Raw genomic sequence first — 27,428 nt, 5'->3', positions numbered from 1 at the left:
TTAATAGCCCTTAAAGGACTAAGGGCGATAGTAGACTATGTTTTTGGTTCATTTGCAATCAAAACTTCATGCTACTTCTGAAACAAATTTTACACAACCCATTAAAAGAAGAAAATCTACTGCTACCAACACAAGTAAAAAAATAAAATTCCATTCAGAGTAGAATTAGTGTTGTATAGTCTATTTGGAAAAACAGTCATTTATTAGATCTTTCTAAATTATTTGGTAAAAATTTAAACTGACTCTATAGATATTTACCTGTTGATAGAATTAATAGCACAAGGTAACCAGGAGGTCAAAACTGTAGGTTCTTATAATAAATTGTATAAAGAATGTTGTAGGTTTGAGTCTTTTTTTTATGTGTAGAATTCTTGGTACTAAAATCCAATAATTCCTCATCAGAGTATAAATCAGCTCTCCCTTAGATAGTAAGTCATCCTCAGAACAAAGCTTCCTTCAGGTGCTTCTGAGTCTTGTGTGATGTGGTCAGAGACAAACTCTGGCTCTGTCACAGCTAGTAGAGAATACCAAAGAAAGTAATCGACAAGGGTAGAAAATTAAAGATGAGCAGGTGAGAAGACAGTTTCCCTGGAGACCAAACATTTTCCTTCTCACACTGGAGAGAAAAGAATTATACACATTACCAGACAAAACACTTGACTAGACGATTAAAAAAAAATGCTTGTATCTATGTGCATGTGTGTATGTGTGTGCTTGCATGTCTGTATATGTGTGTGTGATGGAATAGTAATGAAGTAGTTATGTTAGGGAGGTAAGAGTGTGTCCGAGGAATATCTAGAGCCAGGAACAAAATAATTAGATTAATCCATAGATACAACAAGAAGTTCTAGTTCATGAATTCTAGGCATATCTGAGAGCTAAACTGATGGAAAAGTTGCTTAGTTAACAGCGATAACAGATTTATCTGAGTCCTGGATTACCCAGTAATCACCGAAGCAAATATTTAGGGCATCAAAGAATGCCAATGATGCAGTTTACTAGAGTTTTAAAGGAATTGATTCTTCAATACCAAGATAATCTTGAAAGAAATCATTAACCTTTTGCGTATATGTATATTTCACCTCCTTTCATAGGAAGATGCATTTAGATTTAGTATTTTGTATGTGTTAAAATTAAATAAACAAGGGGATGACTTGTATAGATGGCTTTATATATTTACATTCTGTTTGTAGTTTCTTGGGGTAGAATTAGCTTTGCAAAAGCAAGGGACCAAAGAACCAGAAATTGACTCATTTGAATCATTTCTATCAAGATTCATGATTATAAATGAGAAAAAACAAGCTAATGTTTGGTGTTTATGTTAAAGATCAACAACATTTTTAAGTTAAAGGCATGGGATCAGAATGTATGGTATAATCTAGGTTCAGGGCCAAATGTTCTGTTGGGAAAATTGAGCTGCAATATAAAGAAGTCAAAAAGAATACAGTCTGATTTTGGGCCGCAGGTAAGTTCTGCAGATTTAATGTATGTTTACTCAGCCCCTGGCATGATGTCTTTTGTATAAGAAGTGCTCAGTGAAAGAATATTGAATTTAACTGAATCATAATGTATAAGAGCTCGTGTATCATCCATATCTTCCAGTGTATTGAGTCAGGTATTCTGCTGGCCATGGCCCTGGACCGCTACGTGGCAATCTGTGATCCTCTGAGACATGCAAGCATTTTTATTCGCTAACTTCTCACACAGATTGGTGTTGGAGTGACACTCAGAGCAGCTCTCCTTATGGCTCCATGTCTCATCCTCATCAAACACCAGCTGAAATATTACTGGACTACTGATGTTATTAGCATAATTAGATTGAAATTATTTATTTTGGGGAGGAAGACCATAGATGTCACAGTGTCATTGTGATCATATATCAAGGGTGCATACATGAGTTGTCTGACCGTGATTACTTGTCTAAAGTAGTATTTGTCAGATTTCTTCACTGTAAAGTTATTGTTTTTTGGAGGAAAGTCACTATATGCAATCCATATTTAAGGAGTAGGAATTTATGTTCTCCTCCTCGATCATGGTGTAGCTATATTTTAATAAATTATTTGGAATTCTACTACATGGCAGATGGCAATATTATTCCCATTTTTAAAATTTATTCAATCATTTATTTATATCAGTATGGATTTATTAATATTTTCATTATAATTTGGGTTATAATCCAATGTTACTTTATTTTATTGCACAAGTCGACCATTTTGAGCTCATTCATTTGGCTTATTTTCCTCTCAGACATACATCTCATTTTATGTGTGTGCCTCCGTGTGTATGTGTATGTGTGTATGTGTAGCATTTCTTATTTTATAACATTATAAATTGCTCCAGGCTCATTTTGGATATTTCCTGAATCATGGTATAGGTATGCTCATTGCTACTCGTGTGTCTTTCTTTTAGGTTCTTTCATCTGACAGAGCAAGGAATTTTGTGTGTATGCTAACCCATGTATACACACATATCCATAAATATTTCTATGTGTAACCACTTGTATCTAAATTAAGCTAATTTTCAGTTTTTACTAATATCTGCCACTTTAATTTATTACAATTTGAATCTTTCTAGCCTCTTCTTGCTTATCAGAAAATTCCTCCTCCATGAGTGAAAAACTGGCTTCAACCATCTGTCACTCATTTATTTAATTGTTAATTTCTAGTATACTTGGAAAGCCCTGTAGGATTTGTGAATCATTACTCCTGTGAGAAAAACTTTATCAACTAAAGGGTTTATAAACAGTCCCTTTTGCCGTTGTTTCTATGCTCTACATATTTCCAAAGTTACTTAGGTCAGTCAATACCTTTTCCTACTACCCTCTTAGTGAAGTTATATCATACATCTGCAATACAGCTAGATTTCTTTTTTTATTACAGTCTGTAATCCTCTAGTAATCCTCCAACATTCTAAACAATAATATTTAATTTAAGATCCACTCTATGTTCTAAATTTCTGTGTTTTTTTTTAAATGCATAATATAAATACAATAGAAATTTATTACTCTCCAAAATCTCATGATTTTTATCCTATTCATCTTTATCCTATTCATCTGTGGACAAATGATTTGTAAAGGGACAGAGTAAATATTTTAACTTCTTATGTTCATGGGATCTCTGTCCTAATTATCACTACAGCAGGTCTTCAAATACTGCCATTTCATTCAATGTCGTTTTCTTATAAGGTTGGTGAGATGACATGTGAACTTAACTCTGGTTTATGTCAATCAGCCTATGGTTAAAATTGGCTTAATTACATGTTGTTTAACTTAAAGTTTCAGAACTTATCAACAATGTTAAGTGAGAACTTACTGTATAGGACAAATGGTCCATAAACAATATATAAATTAATGGATATAGTGCTGCTCCAATAAAATTTTATTTACAGGAAGAAGCTGCAAGCTGTATTTAGCCTGTGCGCTATAAATTGTTCCATGAACCTGGCATATCCATATTCTCTGTGGCTGATCAAGAGTAACGTTAGATTCTATAAGTACAAAATAAAGTGTAGCCATAGTTAAATAAGTTCAGGTTTTAGATTAGATGTGTCACCTATAGCTAAAGTTATTAATTACATACAAGATTGTATGGGCATTTCACCATTCCCATTGTCCTGACCGTCCTTTAGTTCCCAAGGTGACCAATGAACTTCATAGTGCCACAAAGATTTTTCCTTATTAGATGTCCCTGCTGCTTTTCTAATTATATGTTTTTCTTTGAAGATTTGTTTTTTTATTTTTATGCCATTACTTTTTCTAGATGTATTTTCACTTTTCTTCCTATGTCTGTTCACTTTTATTGTGATGTTACCTCCACTTGGAAATCTTTGCCCTGTTACCTGGTAATTTTATCAACTTAGCCTTCTCTTGGCATCTCTTCCAATATGCCTTAACTAGAATTTTTCTAAGATACAGTATTATTTTTGGTGTTCCATAATCATCTACATAATTTTAAACTATATTGCATTGAATTTATGATTTTCTACGTTATCTGGGATAGATGCTGGATTTTTTTTTTCCTTTTTACTTAATTATTTAACATTTTTTTACCACTTAGTTTCTCATATATTTCTGGCATATATTTGACAATAAATACTCTATGACACTGATTCTCCATTGCTGATTTCAGTGACTTGGCATATTATTCACTGAGATAAGATATTTTATAGGGTGGTGTAGGTGGGTAAATAAGTGCAAAATGTTTACTTTTGGACATGTTAAATAAAGAAACAGGATTTCCAAGTGAGATATCCACTTGAGAGCTCTATTTAGGCATTTAGAAAAAATACTTTTGCTGATTGTTCTTCATATTTCCAATGCCTATCATGGCACTGACACTGGTATATATGGAAGAAGAGTTTGTTGAATATTGTGATACTTGTGTTCCATTCATTATTTCATTTAATCCTACCCTGACACTATAAAATGTAAAGTCTGTTTTCTATATGTAATCAATAATGAAATTCAGAATTTATAAACTTAAAAATGAAACTCGCCCAGCAGTTAGTGATGAAAGTAGTGTTTGAACTTGACTTTTCTCTCCTTACAGTTCTAGCTGTAAAATATCTGATGGAATCACTTAATATATACCCTTTGAATGAATGGAAGGCTTGTATTATTGTAAGGAAACACAACTATTTACAATATAATACACACAAAAGTTAATAAAATACATATATAGTTATCAACAAACAGGAACACAGCTTTAGCCAAAATACGGAAAAAGCCAAAGTTTTGCAGAGCTAACTCATTTGAAAACACACAAACACCCATTAAATACTTGGAAAATGTGTATCAACCTTGGTCAACAATCAACAATTTCCAACTCAATGAACCTTCATCCAATGAAATGTACTAAATATAAAAGAGTGTTTTTCACAGAGCATTTCTAAATATGCCCAAAATAGTGTCCTCTGTACTCCATGCATAATAAAATTAATATCATTAATTAAGGAAAGAATTGTTTTCAATTGCAGCACTTAATGAATGCGACCCAATTTTTTTTCTCTAAAATTAAAAAAAGAAAAAGAAACTGCATGTTAATAAGTAGAATTTTCAAAACTCTGGAAATTTTATACCAATTTGGAAATCATAGTCATAATGTTACAAGGTGGCATTGATTGGACATTTATCTAGGAAAATAGAAGCAATTCCTGAACATTATAATAAAATGTATCAGATACAGAGGATTTGAGGGAGACTCAAGAAGTTTACCATAGTATCTTTAAAAAGATCACATGTAGGAGAATAAAATATAAAATGTTTAAAAAATAAACTTCTATGTTTTTGAAGTGAATAATAAGTGTAAGACTTCCATCATGGTGAACAGTATACCATGATAAAAAGCATGTATTCTGAAGCCAGAGTCCCTGGGGTCAAATTCTACATTGCCATTTTCTAGGTGAGTTTCACCTTGTGAAAATTACATAACCTCTCTGTGTGTCAATTTACTAAATGATATAATGAGAATAATCAACACGTATCTCACAGTATAGTTTTGTGGACTAACAGTTTGCTCCTTGGGAAGTGTAAAGTGCTTAGTAAACAGACAAACAAACAATGATCATTATTTGAATGCTAAGGCATTATCATTACTATAATAATATGTAAAAAGAAACTTGAAAATAATTTTTACTTGAGAATTTTTAAACAAGCACGTAAAAGATAAAAATGGAAAGAAAACTGTTTTTATAAATTCTATTGTCTGTTGTATTCAGTTTTAGTGTGTGCGACAGTAATTAGCCTAGTCATTCCACATTTCTGGATATTAAATATACAATCAATAAATACAGAATATGAAATAAAGTCAGCAATAGATAACGATTGTTGCTAACATTTGTTGAAAGTTTCCAATCAGGAGACATTCCTTTATTTCTAAAAGAAAAAAAAAGTAAATGCACAGCATCAAATATCTCTGTTAAATGACATAGCTGAATCAAGGAACAGCATGTTAGGGACAAGGTCGCAACCTTTGTTAACACACCAGGACTTCATGAAACAGATTCTAGCAATGTGAATTTGTATTTACATATTTCAGTTTTCAGAAATTTTCCTGTTTGGGAAGAAGAGACCCACCACTCGGTCCCGAATCTGCTTGGTCTTCACACCATATACCAGGGGATTGACTGTGGGAGGAACCAAAAGGTACAAACTTGCAAAAATTATGTGGATGCTTGGAGGTACCTTCTTGCCAATGCGGTGAGTTAGGAAACTAAACAGTGCAGGTGTGTAGGAGACAAGTATAGTGCAGACATGGGCAGCACAGGTGCCCAGTGCCTTAGAGCGAGCATTCTGGGAAGGGAGCCGGAAGACTGCCTGGAGGATTTTGATATAGGATGTCGCTATGAGCCCTAGGTCCAATATCATCACTGAAAGGGCTACCGAGATTCCATATGCTCTGTTAATGAGAGTGTTGGCACTGGCCAGCTTCACCACAGCCATGTGCTCACAATAGGTGTGATTGATGACATATTTAGTATAGTATGGTAGCCTCTTAATGAGAAGAGGACAAGGTAAAACCATAAGGACAGCTCGGGTCACACCACCCAGACCCATTTTAATGACCATTGGTGTTGTCAGGATAGTCGTATAATGCAGTGGGATGCAAATAGCTACATAGCGATCAAAGGCCATGGCAACTAAAAGAGCTGATTCAATTATGCAGAACGTGTGGATGAAATACATTTGTGCTAGGCAGATATTAAACTCAAAACTGTGAGATTCCAACCAGAAGATGCCAAGCATCTTGGGGGCTGTGGAAGAGGCAAGAGCCATGTCATTCATTGCCAGCATGCAAAGGAAGAAATACATAGGCTGGTGGAGGCTTGGCTCCAGTTTAATGGTTACAATGATTACACTGTTCCCCAGCAGGGTCAGGGAAAACAGGAGGCAGACAGAGATACCAATCCAGCAGTGAAAATCTTGCAAACCAGGAATACCAACCAGGAAGAAAGATGAAATGTAGCTATGTGTAACATTGTCTGCCATGTTAAAACTGGAGAGTTTCCATACTCAGATACAAAATAGCCAGTCAAGTCTCCTATGAGCAGAAATCTGGATGACAGAGTGATTCTTCCACAGTCCTGTATATGGAGAGTCCAGACATTCTGTATTAATAATCTTTGTAAAGAGCTGGCTCTTCTCTAAAACTTCCATAAGCCCTTGGGTAAATCACTTCACCATTCTAAATCCTAATATCTTCATCTGCAAATAAGAAGATTGAATTAAGTTTTTTAAAAAACTTCTCCCTTGTAGTTTTATTCTATTCTACTCTATCATTTTTATTATATACTAAGTAAGAAGGCTGTTATGAAATCTGTTTGTGTGTGTGTGTGTGTGTGTGTGTGTGTGTGTGTGTGTGCGCGCGCACGCACGCGTGCATGCGCCTAGGACTTTTTTGGTTTGTGTGATATACAGAGTCTTAAGAAGGCAAAAAGCCACTGTTCGCAGGGAATTTTTTATCAAGTGTGGAAATATATGCAGTAATACACACACACACATACAGGCATGTATACAATAATTAGCAGATTATACAGAAGGCAATTGTAATTTTAACTATATACTAGTCCACAGACAAATTACCAAAAAATCACGAATGAAGGATAAAAAATTTAAGTACCATAAATGTAACCAAATTCTTGTGATCATTAAAAATAATAATCTCTTACTCTCACTCCTGATGAATGTATTCTTATTTCAGAAAAGTTCTTAAAGATAATCAGAAGTTAGCGTAATACACTAACAACAGAATATTTGCATTATTCTGTTGTTTTCAGTGAGTATTCTTCACTGAATACTCACTGAAATACTCACTGAATATTCAGTGAAGAATACTCACTGAAAACAACAGAATAATGCAAATCATCCGTTAGAATTTTAAATGCATATTCTCTATACACAGTTTTTTTGTAATAGTTATATTTTCACAATTTGCCCTTTTCTATGTAATTCAAAAATAACTATATGTGCAACTAAATTTATTAATCCATCCAATTTTATTAATCATATATTATGTTTTAAATCATATATTAGATAGAGATACGAACTTGGGCAAGAAATTAAGAATATTGAACAAATAAAATGTAGAAGGTTTTTACGCTTCTTTTTTCTGGTTCATCCAAGAAGAGTTCATTTTATTCAACATCTATAAAGTTACCATACATAATTAGTTTTAAAAGATTTATATGCAAATTAATTTAACATGTTAAGTGAAGAAAAAGTTGCAAATAAATTACCTGCCCCCACAATCCTTTAAAAATTTTATTTCTTCATTGTTTTGGATAATTCAAACATTGTTGTAAATAATTATATTTGCAGCTAACAGGAAAATATAAGCCTGTTTGGTGTTCTGCCCACCTTTGAGTCCTTGCCTTGCCTCTGGCTTCAGTTTCTATTCTGCAAAGCAACCACAATCCAGTTCTCCACGTGTCATTACCACAAATATCTTCCAGTGATTCTTGCTCTGACCTTGTCCTTTTGTTCTGATAATTGTCCGATAACCTTCCTAAGATGCAGTCTCCTCCTAGTATAATTCTGAAATGTACACCCAAGTCTTCATAACATGCCTTCAAAAAAATTCTAGTTGCCTCCAATATCTAGGTTCTTGATCTTGAAAACCAGATATGAAAGCTTGAAAAATACTACTACATTTTCCTATTGATAATTCCTCTTTGAAGTTCCAAATACTATCTGCGTAGGGAAAAACTTTCTGGTTATGATATGTGCATTCCCCTATTAAAATATACTACTCTAGGCCTATGTAAGTAAATATTAGAGGTGTTTCCCTGTAAGAAGCTGAGAATTCAAATTTAAATTAGTCATTAAAAACATTTTAGAAGATTTCAAATTTTAAACCTTATCCATAATATAGAAACCCAGAGTTAGGGAATCACTACAACAGAGGTAAGTCCTATAAACCCAGATAGAGATAAGAACTTGGGCAAGAAATTAAGAATATTGAACAATTAAAATGTGGAAGGTTTTTACGCTTATTAAAAAGAGTACTTGATATATTTATTGGTTTGTCCATGTTCCATGATTTTTCCTCCTTTTGGAAAAAACAAAAACTCAAGAGACTGGCAGAAAACTAGGTATACAGAAAGCAAACTAATATACACAGGTATATATAAACATGATTTCTATCTAAGAAAATTGCTTAGGATAAAAAATAAGCTTAATTGCTTTGTGATACAAACATTTACTTATCGACAAATTTATGCCTTTAGTTGTCAATAAATGTATTTATGGGGTAATACTAAAAAAAAAAAGTGATTAAGTAGTTTTGACTTAAAGAGGGACCAGACTCTTGGGTCACTTAAATGTGTAACACAAGGAGGGAACTGCAGAGAACAACTCCAAGAGTTTGGCCTGCTAGACAGTCTTCTGGATCCTAGGCCTATTTTGAATAAAATCGATCAGACATTGGCCAGGGAAATTAGAACACCTGCCCATACCTTCTTAGTTTTCCCTTGCTCTGTCATTGAATCTGTTTCTGAAACACAGAAATAGTGTTCCTTCTGCCACAGGGAGATTGACATTTTACTTACATCTAGGTCAGTGAGCACAGTCCCTTGCCTGCAATCTGCCACTTCAGAGAACATGGTGCTAGTAAAACACATGCTGTTTTCTATACTATCTGTTAGTATACTATCCTCCAGCTCAGGCTTCTGGCCCTCCAGAGATGGACAGCATCTCCATCATCATTTTCTACTCTTGGTTTTCTTCAATTTCTTTCGTAGGATATATTCTTTGAACAGTGTGACTACCATGACTTATACAACCAGAAACCACTCTGTTATAGGAACTTCTTAGATTCTTGCATTAAAAAGGAAGATAATATAATCAGCACTTTTTAAAAATTCTGACAATATTTCTTTCTTATTTTCTAGTACCAAATCACATTACTTAAATACTACTTATGTCTCTTATAAATATGTATTTATTTCTTAATCTAGAAATCTTCCTTCCCCACTTGACTTGTACCTGCTTTTTCTCAAGTAATACCTCACATAATTACATGAATCGCTCCTCTCTGCAAATCTGCAAATGATTGTTTTTCATTGCATTGTCCAGACAAAGCAACTTACCTAGGAATGGTTGAAATATATGACAAGAGACAGCTTTGGGAGCATTGAGACCTCTGTAGACAAACTGGTAGCTATGACTGCCTTGTAATGGGATATTATGATGCTCAGGAGTCCCATCGGGTTTTGGAAGGTTCGACAGTTCTTGAATTATACACAAAGGAGACATAAAAATGGAGGGAAACAAGACTAGTCCAGGACTATGCACAAATATATTAAGACTAGGGAGCTATGTAACATGGTGACTTGAGTTCATCTTTAGTAAATTCAACCTCTAGAGACAGACTCACAGTACCCCGTGTTGATTCAAATGTTTAACCCACCAAGAATGCTCTAAGAAGACCAAGATTTGCAAATGAGTTTTGTGTAGACATGCAGATGTAAAATAAATATAAGACTCAGGAAATAATAAGGCTATCAAGATCTGAAAAATTCAAGATATATAATTTTATCAGTTTAGGTTGCATATATTTTTGAAATATATTATTACATAGGTTTAGTGTTACTTTGTCTTAATGATGAGACACTTTTATTGTATCTCTTGTATTACTAATATTCACATAGCAACTTCATCATTCTTGTGATCAGTGTTTTCAGGTTATAACTTTTTTACTCTTTTATTTTGTCTTGTCAGTGCCTTTATTGTGTAACATCCATCTTGTTTATAACAAACAAAAAATACTTTTGGAATTTTTCTTTCTTATTCTAATGATTTCTGTCTTTGAATTGGAATGTTTAGTCCATTTGTTTTTAGTGTAGCTATTAGTATACTTGGGTTTAATTCCACTACATTAAAATTTATTTTCTATTTAACTCTCTTCGTTGCTTTTACTACCTTACATTTTTTGGAATAAAAATACTTTTAATATTCCATTTTGATCCTCTCTATTGGCTTTTTATACTTCTATATTTTAGAAATAACTCTAAATAACTCTTTTTATACTTCTATATTTTAGAAATAACTCATTTTAGAAATAACTCTAAAACAGCTAAAATAGTTTATTACTTTAGTATACAATGAACATATATAAAATTATATTAACTATTTTTATAATACTTTAGTAGGTTATAAAAACTTTGGAACCATATAATTCTCTTTACTGTCTTTATCTTTTGTGTATCGTGGTCATATTTTTATAAATTATTTATTTAAAAAAATTTTAACATCTTTATTAAGATATAATTGACAAATAAAAATTGTACATATTTAAGATGTGCAACTTGCTATTTTGACATATGAATACATTGTGAAATGATTACCACAATCATAGTAACATATTTTTATAATTTAGAAAAGTCGATTGTCTTTTAAATTAATTAATTAATAAAATGTGTATCTTTTATATTTCCACTGAAGTTCTCTTTATTTTTTAAATTGTTTTAAGGGTAACCCCCAAACCAAATACTTTATTCTATTATACATATAAGAAATTTCAAAGTGAATTAATTTGAGGTGATGTTTCCAATCTTGTGAAATAGGACAAAATTTTTTAAATTATTGCATCTAAAATTTAAAAAAAAGTTTCTTCTTCAAGAAATAGTAGAAAGTGTTTTTGAAAGAATTTGCGAAACAGTCCTCCAGACGATTGGATTATGCTTCATATTATATTGCATTACATCAATTTTAACACACGCTCTTTTTCACATTTTTATACTTTTCAAATTAAGACATGTCTTCCAAATGATAACATTTTATTTATCTTTTTTATTACATTTTTTAGAGTGGTATTGGTTAATAAAATTTTATAGGTTTCAAGTGTACAATTCAATAATACATCATATCTATATTGCATTGTGTGTTCACCACCCAAAGTTAAATTTCCTCCTGTCACCATATATTTGACCCCCTTTACCCTTATTTACCTCTTCCTCACCCCCTCCTTCCCTCTGGTAACCATTAAACTGTTGTTGTTTCCATGAGTCTCTGTTTATTATCTTATTTTATTTTTCCAATTTAATACCAAACGTGAGATTGTATTCGACCTCCTTTTTAAAAATTCTCTGGTGATTTAATTTTTAATGAGATTGAACATCTTTTAATATTTATTGGCCATTTTAAATTCTTTTCTAAATACTGACAATTTAAATTCTGTGTTCTTTCTATTGCCTTATTACGTCTTTTGCCATATTTGTTTGCAAAAACATTTTGCCTAAATAAACTAATTCTTATCATGTGTTGAACTGCAAATATTTTAATAGTTTAATATTTATTGTTTTGTGTGTCTGTACATTTTATTGGGAAGTTGGAAAAAAGGTAGAAATGTTATTAACTGGATGCCATAATACCCTTAAAGATTGGAAGTTATTTTTATTATCGGTCCACTACACCATTTATGATTTGTCCAAATCTTGAATTTTCAAAATATAAGTAAGGACTCCAAAAGAATCTAATACCAAAACCACATTTTCCCTAGGTACAGTTCTTCATTCTTCATCTAATCTTCTATCTTTACTTGTACATTTTCTGACTAAGATTAAAATTGAAGAGCTTCCCCAATAAACTTAATTTAAAAAAATAAAATAAAATAAAATTGAAGAGCTTACTAATTTATATACCTACATATTTGCTAAGTCAGCTTGTCTCATAGCTATCCATGTGCCTTAATACATTTTACATTTATGTCAAAACAGTACTGCCTCTTCAAGAATATATGCTATAAAGATTGAGTCATGAGATTAATAATTCAGTCTTTAGTATAGAAGAAGGGAGATGATTATGAATTAGAATATTTAGAAAAATTATTTATAAAGATAAAATGTTTACCAAGTTTGGTCTCAGAAATTCATAGACAGAGTTCTACGAAGTTGTTAAGATTTGCTTTATCTAGTAGCATAAATGTTAGTATTTTTTTCTAATTTGATGATAAAGATGGGGAAGATGAAGATGATTTGTTGCTAGAGATAAAAAAAAGATAAAGTCTTCTTCCTTTGAATATCCTCATGAATGATAATTCCACAAATTTTTTAGTACAGACTAGGTTTTATTACTTTCTTAAATGGCTAGTCATCTGATCTCTTATTAATTTTTAAGTAATATATGTATTCTCCATCTATATGAAATGTCTCTACAAAAAAGGGCTTGTCTTCCTGATAGTTGTCAAATCCAGAAAAGATAAGAGAAAATCCAATAAAATAGATATGTCAAGCATTGATTCTGGACAGTAAAGGACATCAATTACAGTAAGACTGGAGTTAAGGTTGCAAAGTTAGTAGTCGTTTATAGATATGTAAAAGATAGTGATAAAATTTCCTTTGAGAAACCAGAAACAGAGTTTCTTAATAAATCAGTGAGAAGTGAATGGCAATAATGATTTGGAATACCTCATAAACAAACTATTAACCCGTCTGAAAATATTATTTAAGGTTAGAGACCAATTGTAACTTCTATGTTGATCAAGGCAACCATACAAAGTGGTGATAAAACTGTGCCTCCGTTAATATGAACTGGGCATATGGATAACTTTCTTGTAGATATTTCTTGCAAGATAATTTTTCTAGATAATTGTTACTATTATCTTTTCCTGGACAGAAAATGATAGAAACATGTGATGAATGATTCTATTTTCACAATTTCCAACATTATATTTGAATTGTGACACATGGTTTTATTACCATTCTTGATACCTATAAACTTTCAACTAATAGCATATCATATAAAATCTTTGTGTTCAGTCACCTTATATTTAACTTACTTAAATAAATGTATTCATTCCCTCTCCCTACCTAAAGTTTTCCGCATCTAAGCCACTTACACCTTTTTGATCTAGTGTTTCTTTCACTCCTTCTTCCTGGATAACCACCTCTGAATCCTGCTACGGATCTGTTGGGTCTTGACACTGTAGATGATGGGGTTCATCAAGGGTGGGAAAAGGATATAGATGTTGCCCATGAGGACGTGGACCACAGGAGAGAGGTGCTTCCCAAAGCGGTGCACCATAGTCAGACCAATGATTGGGATGTAAAAAACCAGGACAGCACAGATATGGGAGACACAGGTCTGCAAGGACTTGAGTCGCTCCTCTCGGGATGCAATAGCCAAGACTGAATGCAGAATCAAGATGTAGGAGATGAGAATGAGCACTGAATCCAAAAGCAGTGTGCAGATGACCAGGGCTAAGGCATAGAAGCTATTGAAGCGGATGTCAGAGCAGGCCAGCCGGAGTAGGTCCTGGTGCAGGCAGAAAGAGTGGGAGAGGATATGGGGGCGGCAGTAATGGAAGAACTTTAGGCGGACGATGGGAGCGGTAATGAACAGGAAACTCCTCCCTAAAATGGCCATACCAATATTGATGATTCTGGCATTGGTGAGAATGGATGTATATCTCAGAGGATTGCAAATTGCTGTAAAGCGATCAAAGGCCATGGCAAGAAGAACTCCAGACTCCATGCATGATAGACCATGAACAAAGAAGGTTTGTGCAATGCAGGCATCCAGACTGACTTCCTGGCTGAGCCCCCACAGGATCCCCAGCACTGTGTGCACTGTGGACAGCCCCATGCACAGGTCGGTGAGGGCCAGCATGGCCAGGAAGTAGAACATGGGCTGATGCAGGCTTGGCTCAGTACGAATCACATGCAGCACCAGGCAGTTCCCTGAGAGAATCATAGCATAGATGCCAGAGAAGGGGACAGATAGCCAGGGATAGTCCTGTTCCAGGCCAGGGAAACCCGTAAGAAGAAATGTGGAGTTACTGATTTTCGAATCAGGTCGAACAGACATTGATCTATATAAAGACAGAAACCTTTCAAGAAAAAATGTATCTAACAGCTGATTAAGATTCGTATGTATTTTCTGCTGCTTTAGTAGAAAGTCTAAAGTAACAGCTATAATAAGAATAGTTGGATTAGCACAAAAACTCATTAGATATAAGAGCAGTGCCTGTATTTTTTCAGAAGTTTAATTTGTTGTGAAACAGAGCTGAAATTAATTTATGCCTACGTATAAACCTCCTTGTTATTAGATTATTGCTACTTTCTGCCATTAAAGAGTCTGACATTATACTTCATAAACCAAACAGAATGAGAATATGTCAAGCTTATATCAAAGAACATGATGGAAATATATTCTATTCCAGAGGTAGAAAAAGAATGAGGGAGAAGGTCCATATCAGCAGTATCACACTCAATGCTTCACATTAAAATAACAGTAAAAATGATTTCTGGTTGGCGAAGGTATAATAATGAAGTTTCAGCATACAAAGTAGAAAAGAAAAATACATTCAGGTTATTCACATTTAAAGCTTTATGAAATAAATTTCAAATTACTGCTGCGTAGTATAAGATTAACCTTTGCTCGTTACATAAAACACTAAGTTATATAGTAGTCACATTGTCCATTCTGACATCTGTGTTTAGGGCCTTAAAGATCAACTGACACTTACGGCAGAGATGTTCTTGCCAATTTTTAAAATAGAGCTTGCTCTTCTTTTGTCACAGTAGCATTGTGATTCTAAAGGAAGCAAGATTTATGCAGATGCTAGAAGTATATAAGTCACTAGGGTAAATCCTAGAACCTGGGAGATGCTGTGTTGAGTGATGCAACAACCTGTGCTCCTTTGGGAAAATTAGGGAAAACCCATGGGCACTGTCTGCATAGCAGACTTTCCACTCCACCAATGTTTGAATGTTCTTACAAGTGAGCATTATAAAAATAATTCTTTCATCCAGAGAGATCTGGAAATGAGCATCAGACAGAGAGATCCAGAAATCTCTAGTAATTTGCTTCCTCCTGGACTGGTCTTTACCTTTTGTTTGAAGGGCAGTAGATATATCCCATATGAAACAGGTTATTATCATTAACATAAAATTTTATTTTGTTTCTCTTCATTTTAGCTACAAGTTACCCCCTTTTATTTTTGAACTCACAGCTTAAGTAGTTAAGTTTATGTGCTGGTAAATATAAAACATTCTTTATGAGTCATATAGTTCTGTATAAAGTTGATGATAATTCTTACAAGATGTTTGAAATCAGAACCTCTATTTTCATAACAATATGATTAAGCATTTTTTTCATTTACCGTGTGCGACGAATCAGCATTATTCAATTTTCAGAGAGTATTTGTGTTATCTACTTTAATTGCTAGAATTATTTGAAGATCATATCTTTATTTTAATTGGCAGTAGAACACAGAGATAAAGAATGTGCTTATAAAGCCAATCTTTCTGGGTTGGAGATCCTTCTCCAACATTTCTGAGTACTGTGGCTTTGGGCAAGATACTTAAACATATCAATTTTCTCATCTAAAATGGGGATAGTAACATTACTTATTTCATAGGATTGTCCTGAAAATTAAATTAGATGAATATGTAAAGCATTTAGAATAGTGAAAGACGCAGAGAAACACTTAATGAAAGCAAATACTATTATTTCCATTTCAGAGAAGAAGAAATCAAGGTTAGAAATGCACTATTTAATAAAGTAGCCATGAGCTACAAATGGCTACTGATTATATGAAATGTAGCAAGTCCAAACTGAAATGTCAAATAAATTGAGGAGGAGGCAATACTTCCCAACTCATTTTATGAGGCCAAACTCTGATACCAAAACTTGGTAAAAATAACACACAAAAAAGAAAACTACGGACCAATATCTCTCATGAACACAGATGCAAAAATCCTAAATAAGATACTGGCAAATCAATTATAGCCAACATATTAAAAAGATTATACACTATGATCAAGTGGGCGTTTTCCCAGAGGCACAGGGATGGTTCAACATGCGCAAATTGATTAATGTGATACACCACATAAACAAATTAAAAAATAAGAATCGTTTATGATCATATCAATAGATGCAGAAAAAGCCTTTGACAAGATAAAGCATTTATTTATGATCAAAACACTTAACAAAATTGGTACAAAAGGAAAGTACCGTAATATAATAAAGGCCATGTATGACAAAACTGCAGCCAACGTTATACTTAATGGTGAAAAACTAAAAACTTTCTCTCTAAGATCAGGAACAAGGCAAGGCTGTCCACTATCGCACTCTTATTCAATAGAACATTGGAAGTCCTAGAGAGTGCAATCAGACAAGAGAAAGATATAAAAGGTATCCAAATAGGAAACAAAGAAGTCAAACTGTTACTATTTGTGTATGACACAATTCTTTATATAGAAAACCCTAAAGACTCCACAAGAACACTACTAGAAACAATAAACAAATACAGTAAAGTCTCTGGATACAAAATCGACATTCAGAAATCCATAGCGTTCCTATATTCTAAGAACAAAGTGTTAGAAAAAGAAGTCAAAAAAATAATTCCTTTTGCAATTGCAACAAAAAGATTAAAATACCTAGGAATAAATCTAATGAAACATGTGAAGGACTTACATGATGAAAACTACAAGATCCTATTAAAAGAAATCAAAGAAGATACAAAGAAATGGAAAGACATTTCGTGTTCTTGGATTGGAAGAATCAACATAGTTAAAATGACCTTATTACCTAAAGCGTTATATAGATTTAATGCAATCCCCATCAAAATCCCATCGGCAGTTTTTCAAGAAATGGAACAAAAAATCATCAGATTTGTATGGAAGCACAAAAGACCTCGAATTGCCAAAGACATCCTGAGAAAAAAGAACAAAACTGGAGGCATCACTTTGCCTGACTTCAAATTATACTACAAAGCGACAGTAATCAAAATGGTATGGTATTGGCAACAAAACAAACACACGGTCGGTCCAGTGGAACAGAATCAAGAGTCCAGAAGTAAATCCATATGTATATGGGCAAATAATTTTCGACAAAAATGTCAAAAACATGCAGTGGAGAAAAGAAAGCCTCTTTAGTAAATGGTGCTGAGAAAACTGGAAGGCCACCCTCAAAAGAATGAAACTAAACTATTGTCTATCACCTCACGCCAAAATTAATTCAGAATAGATTAAGGGCCTGAATATAAGACCTGAAACTACAAAAAGCATAGAAGAAAACATAGGAACTAAACTCAAGGACTTTGGATTTAAAGAGGATTTTATGAATTTGACCTCAAAGGCAAGGGAAGTAAAAGTAAAAATAAATAAATGCGACTACATCAAACTAAAAAGCTTCCGCTCAGCAAAAGAAACTGTTATCAAGGGAAAGAGATAACCATCCAAATGGGAAACTGTATTTGCAAGCAACGTCTTCTATATCCAAAATATACAAAGAACTCATACTACTCAATAACAACAAAAAACAAATGATCCACTCAAAAAATGGGCAGAAAACCTGAATAGACACTTCTCCCAAGAAGACATACAAATGGCCAACAAATATATGAAAAGATGCTCAACATCGTTAGCTATTAGGGAAATGTAAATAAAAACCACAGTGATATACCATCTCATACCTGTTAGAATAGCTGTAATCAACAGGACAAGTAATAACAAATGTTGGAGAAGATGAGGAGAAAAAGGAACCCTCATACGTTGCTGTTGGGACTGCAAATTGGTACAGCCACTATGGAAAATAGTATGGAGGTTCCTCAAATAACTAAGAATTGATCTACCATACAATCCAGAAATCCCTCTACTCGGTATTTACCCTAAAGACTTGAAAACCCATATCTGAAAAGATATTTGCATACCGATGTTCATAGCAGCATTATTCACAGTGGCCAGGACATGGAAGCAACCGAAGCGTCCTACGACAGATGATTGGCTAAAGAAGCTGTGGTACATAAATACAATGAAATATTATTTAGCCATAAGAAGAGATCAAATACTACTATTTGTGACAACCTGAATGGACCTCGAGATAATCATGCTAAGCAAAATAAGCCAGACAGAAAAAGTTGAAAATCACATGATATCACTTATATGTGGGATGTAAACCTAAATGCAACAAATGAGCAGGACAAACAAACAGAGACTCATGAACATGGACAATGGACTTGTGGTTACCAGAAGGTATGGGGATAGGGGGAGGGTGAATTGGGTGAAGGGGGATCAAATATATGGTAGCTGAAGGAAACTGGACTCTGGGTAGTAAACACAAATAGACTATATAGATGTCAAATTATAATGTACACCTTAAAATTATATAATTGTATTAACCAATGTTACCCCAATTTACTTAATTAAAAAAAAGAAATTAGCCAGCAATACAATATATATAAATATATATGTATATATTCATATTTGTGTTTATATATAATGTATATATAGTCGATTTTTATTATGCACAGATTCTAAATTTGTGAATTCACCTAATTGTTACAAAATATTAAAACCCCAAATCAATACCCACAGCATTTTCAGCATCATTACTGAACTTGAGCAAAGTAGCAAAAAATTTATGTTGCCCAGCACACTGCTGAGATTGGGCAAGGTGACGACGCTCTGTGTTCTTGTATCAGTTCTCATACTGTAAATGAGTATCTGTTTTTGCAATCTATTTAATGTTATGTTTTTCTCATTTTGTGCTGTTGTTAATTCCACTGTTTTAAATGGACCCAAGTATAGTGCTGAAGTGCTGTGTAGTGTTTCTAAACACAAGGCAATGATATGACCTTTAGAGAAAATACATGTGTTAGATAAGTTTCCTTTAGGTATGAATTATAGTGTTGCTGTCTGTGAGTTTAATGTTAATGAATCAAAAATACTATGCATGTAGAAAAAGGAAGAGGAAATTTACCAATCTATGTATGAGGCCTCTCCGATAAATACTAAAAATACATGTATAATATGAGATGAAGCTATGAAAAAAATGGAAAAATGACTAAATTTGTAGATTCATGAGATGATGGTCAATTAAATAAAGTATAGTAGACTATATTGTTGTGAGGGTGAAATCAAACATTTACAGACACATCACCCAGGGTAAGGAAACACTAAACCCTTCTCAGCTAGTGTTTTATTGTAATGAAATACTGCATGTAAGGAATTATTTGTCAGACATATATATTAAAATTTTAAATATATGTTAAAATGTGTCTTTAATAGAAACACAGACAAAAAATAGGTTATGTGTTAATTGGTTGGTGAAAATGTGACCACGTGCTCAAAAGAACTTAATGCTGTATTTCTCTAGAGGAGAAATGGTTGCAATTTATTAATAGTGTTTTCAGTGACTTCACAGAACATAATTATAACAATTAATGAGAATAGACTGTATGTAGATTCAAACATTCTATTATTAATATATACAGCAAAAACGCTTATATGGTTTTGAAAATTTAGGCATGTATGCATACATATAAACACATAAATGTTTATTACATCACTGATAAGTTTGAAAAAACTTTATTTATATAAAAATAATGAATTATGATATTTGTCTAATATTCAATGTTATAGGCATTTTAAAAATGAAAGAAGTCCAAAAGTTTTAGAGTATTGTCTATATTATGTCTGTAGATGAAAAACTACAGATAATATTCATGATATTATCTCATTTTTACTTAAAATAATTCTACATATATCAAAATGCCTGAATATCACATTTATTAATTAACTGTAATGAAGGAGTGGGAATAGAGGACAGAAGCAAAAGCAATTCACATTGTTTGAATTTTATACAATAAAAGATATTGTTTCAATTTAAATACATATATAGTTATTCAAAGGAGAGCATTCTATGCATTTTTCATGGAATGTGGCATAATTTTAACTTGTTAATTGATTTTTCATTTATGTAGGAATAACAAACAATTTTGTATATATTAAAAAACATATAAATTTTGTGATTGGCAAAGTTTCCTAAGCATAACTAGAAATGTATTAAAATGGACAAAAAAAGATAAAACATGTTTTGTGTATAAAACCCAATTACAATTCAGTCAAAAGGAATAACCAGAAGCAAAAGTTTACCTGATGAGTAAGTAATGTATATTACATTAAAAAAGAGATTTAAATGCATTAGAGACATTCTGAAGCAGTAAGACTTCAGAGGACAGAGAAAGTTGACTTTATAAAGCCACATCTACCAAGAGCCATCTGCCATTTCTAGAGATAAAACAAGAGTCCAAGAAGGACAATTTTCCCGGAAGAAACCCAGTTCTGAAGGTCAGCAAAACAGAGAATTTGAAATTCTGGCAATGCATGGAGTAGGGGGGCAACAGACAACATGAGGATTTCAATCCAGGTGAGAAAGGAAGAACAGAGATCTTAACTGATAATGTGCAAGTTTTCACATAAGACATTTGCTAAACTCTGAAACTTCATGGAATGGGAGGCCAAAAAAGTAAACAACGAACATCTGGAAGATAAATAGGGAATTTGGGGCAGTCTTGTCTTGCTTGACACATGAAGATTATAGTCCAGAGTATGGATTGTACACCTAGCTCACAATTAAAAGTCCTGGCAGGAAAAGCCTTACATGCAGGACTGCCGCCGGCCAATAAGTTGGTAGAAGTTCCAGTTTACTCAAATCCCTGATTAGGTTACATCGATAAATACTGTATGGGGCTTATCACTGAGTAAGAAGGAAACTCTCACTGGAGGAAAATATAACTTCATTTGTCCTTTATAATTTATGTATATATGTGTGTGTATATATGTGTGTATATATATATGTGTATATATATATATATATGATACAGACACAACATTATATGTCTCATAAATATGTGCTATGTTATGTGTGTGTGGTGGGTGTGTGTGTGTGTGTTTCTGATACCCAATCAAAAATTACTAGGCTTGGCAAGAGACACAAACATAAGTTCAAAATCAAGGACAGAAACAATTACTACAAAGAGATCTGCAGTCATTGTACAGGTATACTTTGCTTTATTGTGCTTCACACATGTACTTTTTACAAATTGAAGGCAACACTCTCCCCCAGCAAAATAATTAAGACTCATTCTATATGGTGATCTGAACCCAAACCCACAATATCTCTTAGGTATTTATGTATTTATTGCAATTATCAGTCAAGAATTTTCAAGTAATGATGTTTAATGTGTTCAAAGAAATATAGTAACAGAAGAAAAATGAATGAATAAAATGAAAAGGGGGATTTTCACCAGAGAAATAGAATATACTAAAAATTAAAATAAAGGTAGAAATAGAAAAATAAAGTGTATAAGATGGACATCTAAAAACTATAAATTACTAGAGGTAAACTTAATGATTCAGAAAAGCAGAATTACAGAGTAGAAAACAGGATTAATAAACTAGAATAAAGATTAATAGAATATAAAACTGAGACTTTAAGGCAAGATGCATTACTGGGAAAGAGAAATATTTTACAAAGATAAAAACATCAGTAACCAGGAAAATACATTAACTTTAAATTTTTATGCACTCAATAAATAAAAATGTGTAACTAACTACACAGAGCTCAAAAACACACAAATTTAAAAAATCAGCAGTTCTAACAGAAGAAATAGACTAATCCACATTCATAGTGGGACATTTTAACACACATCTATCAGAAGCTGAAAACACAAGCAAACAAATGTACGGTTAGAAATAATAATATCACATAAAATTAAATGTGACTATATACACACAAATATAGACATGGATATAGATAGAAATATAAATAACACTGCACTCAACAAGTACAGGTCAACAAAAAGTGACCTCAGTCTGGCTCATAAAAAAATAAAACAAATTTGTATTTTTAATGCATTTTAGTGTGATATTAACAAACTATTTGAAAAGTAATGACACGATAATTTTACTCAAGCACAACAAGAGTAATAAGGATTTGATAACGAAACCAGAGATGATGACAATGATGATAATAATAATGATGATGACAAGGACCAGGTTAATCTTTTTGAGTCATTACCAGTTATCAAGTCCCATGTAAAGGACATTACATTCATTATAGTACACTATGACAACCACAACCATCATTACTAGTTTCTAATGAGACATATGTTATACTTCCAGATTTATATATTAGGCAGCTGAATTTGTGACAATAAATTGTTTTCCAACGCATATAGTTAGAAATATGCAAAATATGGCAAAATAAAGTTTTGAACCAAGGTCATTTTGACTCCAGAACTCATGCATGTAACCAACTTCCTCAATAATTTTTTCCTACCAAATTGGAAAGTGCTTTTTCTAACATATATTTCTGGCAAACATTTGATTACTTGTCCTCATTTATGATGGACTTGCAAAATAAAGTTTCTTTATGAAATATTGTCATTATGAGCATCTTAATGCAGAAGAAAATTAAGTTTGCTTTACATTAAACAACAACAACAACAACAACAACTTTTGAAACTAATATACTGAGGATCCCAGCCTCCAGAAACTCTGTCCAGGTTTCTCAGACCTCCATCCTTGTTAAGTCAAAGAGTTGTCTGTTGATTCAGGAAAATGATTGAACAAAGCATACACAATAAGTCTAAATCTTGTCTTTACATTCATAAAAAAAAAAAATACCAGAGCTTCTTTCAAATTGCTCCTTATACAAATGGATAAATTAAATGAACACTTGAGAACAATAAAGTTAGGCACAGTATTGTATGCTCTAGTCTTAGATTTGTTGTAGCAAACATATTTCACATATGGGAATCATCAATTTGATTATAGCATGAATTGCTTAATAGGAATAGTCTTCAAGAAGAATTAGATATTTATAGATATTTATCTCAGGCAAAGTTTAGATTATATTTGACAAGAAGGAGATATTCAAGGGATGAATTTTAAGGGGAAAGGAAACACTAAAGAACATTTTAGAATAGTTAGAAAAAGAATGTGGAGAGAATTGTATTTTACATAAAGGAGGTTGATCTTAGTGCTCTAAGTATAAAAGAATCAATATAAGTATTATTTTCCACTGTGATCTCCAGAAAGATCTTTACATTTGTCTATTTCACCAGACCCGGCCTCAGGTGATAAGGAGAGTCCTGTGTCTGACTCTTCCTATAGCCAAGCATTTAGTCGTTCAGCACTTTATTTGCTCTTCTATTTCCTTCAATTTCTTCTGCTTCTGACTTAAGATCAATAATCTGTGGACATTTTTAACACAATCATTTACGTGTTATTAATTTATTCACTTAAGCATGATGGTATTCAAAACCATTAACTGGATTTCCAGATGACATAAGCCTAATAATAGATGAGCTATTAAATCTATAAGAGGAAATATTTCCATCAAATATTAAGCCTAATCTTTGGAACAGAGCATTTTTACTACCTTATCTCGAATGTGCTTGGTCTTCACCCCATAGACAAAGGGGTTGAGGAAAGGAGGAACCAGTAAGTAAAGGTTGGACAACATGATATGTATATGTGATGGGATATAAGATCCAGATCTGTGAGTAAAAAAGGAAATAAAAGCAAGGAGATAGAACTGGAAGAAGATACATATGTGGGGAATACATGTATTAAATGCCTTAAGACGTGCCTTTTTCTGGGGCAAGTGGAACACAGTGATAAATATTCGTATATAGGAGAGGGTGATCAAAATGAAGTCAAGGCCACCAACAGTAAAAGCTCCAAGGAGACCATAGAATTTATTGATGTAAACATCTTCAGTGGCAAGCTTCACAAGGGCCATGTGTTCACAGTAAGTGTGGGATATTAACTTTGTTCGGTAAAGTTTTAGACGACATTTTATGAGCAATAGGCATGGGATTACCAGAATGGCAGGCCTCAATGTCACCCCAACTCCAATATTAATGACTAGTTGTTGAGTGAATATTGTAGTGTGCTTCAGAGGATAACAGATTGCAATATAGCGGTCAAGAGCCATGGCCAGCAGGACTCCTGATTCAATGCCCTGGAATGTGTGGATGAGCCACATCTGGAAAAGGCAAACATCAAAATAGATCTCTGGCAAGTGGAACCAAAAAATTCCAAGCATCTTAGGAACAAGGCTAGTGCTAAGTGCAATGTCTGTGGCTCCCAACATGGCCAGAAAGATATACATAGGTTCATGGAGACTGGGTTCAGATTTGATAATGATTAAAAGAAGAGAATTTCCCATCAAAGCAATGATGTACATCACAAGAAATGGAATCCCAATCCAACTCTGTATATTTTCCAGTCCAGGGATCCCAATAAAGGTCAGCACAGAAGGCATAAATATGGTGCCATTTGTAACAAGCATGGCAGTTCAGAATCCTTCTTAGCAAGGGAGCAAAGTTTGGCAAACTGTGATTCTCTGTACTTTTCTATGTCTTAATCTCAACTATCACACAATTATTGCATGATAGATATAGGAGAATAAACTTCATCAGCTTATCATTTTTAAATAAATGAGGAAATGCATACTGGCCCCACAGAAAATTTTGCCAGTATACACTTTAGCAAAATCATTCAACCTACATTCAGGGATATCCACAGTGTGAAATCTGAGTATTTGGACACCATGCCAGTGATGGGGCTACATAATCAGGCTGCTTCATGGAGTTCTTCCTCCCTGACTCTATCTTGTCTTTCTTCTTCTGACCTTTCCATGGAACTCAAAAAAATAAATAAATAAAAGAAAAAAGAAAACATTAGAATGATATTTAGATAGAAAAACACCAAAGTCTATCATACCTTGAGCTTCACTTTTCTCTCCTCACCACTTCCCCTCTCCCTTTTTCCTTCGACTCACTTTAGACCGTCAGAGCTGGGTATTTCTACAAAATATACCAACACTTTTTGATAAATTATAGATTTAAGGCTTTTTCTAGAGTTTTGACTCCACTGATATAACTACCTATCCTCACCTTGAACTTTCTTCTCACCAAGGAATTTTCAAATATGGCATTGCTGCCGGGCCCTAACTCCATGAACATAAAGAATGGCAGCTGCTTAATTTTTTATATTACTAATGCAATTCTGATTCAGGAAGCAAGTCTTATACGTAAATTCCTCAGATAAAAACACAGCTCTTCACACAGTCTCTTTTCCATACATTAGAGAGCATGGAGAGTTTTAAAATATTAGTTAATAAAATTAAGAAGGTTAAAGAGTACCTGGTGTAAGAGAGACCTTGTGTGTTTCACCAGGAGAGCAGTGAGGAAGATGCTGAAGTGTTTAGGGTCAATGTTAAGTGAATGAGATTGGAAGCCTAGGTCTCCATATGGAAGCAGTGTTGACAGAGATACACCTCATATAGAAATCAGAGCTTCTTACTGCTGAAGGGAAGCAGAAAGTTCTAATTTTTTAGCTCTGTGAAATTTGAATCAAGAAAAATATGAGTGGTATTCTTCAAGAATTGTCCAAGATATTGCATGGAGAATAATCAACAAACACATAGGTACATTCAGGTAGAAGTGCCCTGGGAGGCATCGGAGACAGAAAGAAAAGACTCCAGAATGAAATTCTTATTGCAATACAAAGACTGTTGCTAGGAATGCTTCACACTTTTCAGTAACTAAGTACCTGCAATAACCCATAATTGAATTTTGCTGTTGAAAAGAATATGCACCAATGAATTTTTTTATGTGACAGCAGAGAGATTGCCTTTATGACTAGTTGCCTAAGTCTAAATCAAGCTGATTTATACATTTTGTATTGTTGTTAGCCTAAACATTTAAAACATTTCTCCATAAATCAAGCCATCACCTCTAAATATTTTTCTGAGTTCTTCGCCGGCCTCTAACAACCCTAAATTCTGCTTATAATTTTAAATTTGGAATATTTTGGAAACTATTCTATGAAATCACCCTTCCGAAACAGAATTCTTTAGCATAGCTTCCCAGCAGCTGACTATATCTATGTTGATGCCTTTCCATGTCTGTCTGTCTAATTATTGTACAACCCTCACTTTCAGAAAGATCTCCTCATATTGAGCCAACATGTTCCTGGTAACCACCATTCCTTTTGGGAATTATATATCTTCAGATATAACACAAAGATTCAAGTCACTCAGAATCTATTCTTTTTCAAGTATAGCATATTCAAATCTACCCAACTTCTTCAATAGCATGCTGCTAGCTGCCTTTAATCTCTCAATCTTACAAAGCAGATTCTCCAGTTAATTATGACTGTTCTTAAATAATAGTTCCTAGAGTTCCAAGTTAGACTCTCAAAATAACGTTTATACTCTTTAGTTTTATAATTTGGAATTTTGTTTCTGGAGTCTACATATATTAGCTGTACTTGTGTTTGTACTCGGGGTATATAACTTCATCTCCACTTGACCTGGTACACATTTCTAACTATTCACTTACTCATTTATCCAGGAATAGCAGTGGGAAGTGACTAACATAGGAGAAAGTTGCTCTTTACTGGTACCAGCTGTGGAAGATTTGTGTTTTCTAACATCTTATTCCCTGATGACCAAACTTTATACGCCTCTTACAAATCCTAAGAGATATTTTTTACTACCTAGGTCAAAGAAGGAGGTTTAGGGCTTAAAGAGTATACATCATTTCTTAAGACTATCTGCTCACTTAATTCTCAGGGAACCTGATATATCTAGTCTAGCCAGTTGGTGGTAGTGTTGAAGCATCTTTTCTTAG

At 33.3% G+C, this 27,428-nt stretch overlaps 3 protein-coding genes across 3 annotated transcripts; all 3 read right to left on the bottom strand.

The window, feature by feature from the left end:
• Window positions 1-6,031: 6,031 nt before the first annotated feature.
• On the bottom strand, window positions 6,032-6,985 carry LOC120590484 (putative olfactory receptor 52P1). Its single transcript, XM_039848295.1, has one exon. It carries the CDS (start codon window positions 6,983-6,985, stop codon window positions 6,032-6,034), a length of 954 nt encoding a protein of 317 aa, XP_039704229.1.
• Window positions 6,986-13,855: 6,870 nt separating this feature from the next.
• On the bottom strand, window positions 13,856-14,800 carry LOC120590483 (olfactory receptor 51V1-like). Its single transcript, XM_039848294.1, has one exon. The coding sequence runs from the start codon at window positions 14,798-14,800 to the stop codon at window positions 13,856-13,858; it is 945 nt and encodes a 314-aa protein (XP_039704228.1).
• Window positions 14,801-24,136: 9,336 nt separating this feature from the next.
• On the bottom strand, window positions 24,137-25,081 carry LOC120590139 (olfactory receptor 52A1-like). The gene has a single exon (XM_039847773.1). It carries the CDS (start codon window positions 25,079-25,081, stop codon window positions 24,137-24,139), a length of 945 nt encoding a protein of 314 aa, XP_039703707.1.
• Between the last annotated feature and the right edge of the window lie 2,347 nt (window positions 25,082-27,428).

Source organism: Pteropus medius, unplaced genomic scaffold (genome assembly GCF_902729225.1).
Source record: "Pteropus medius unplaced genomic scaffold, Ma_sr-lr_union100, whole genome shotgun sequence".
Lineage (NCBI taxonomy): Eukaryota > Metazoa > Chordata > Mammalia > Chiroptera > Pteropodidae > Pteropus > Pteropus medius.
This window is presented reverse-complemented; position numbering and strand designations above follow the sequence as displayed.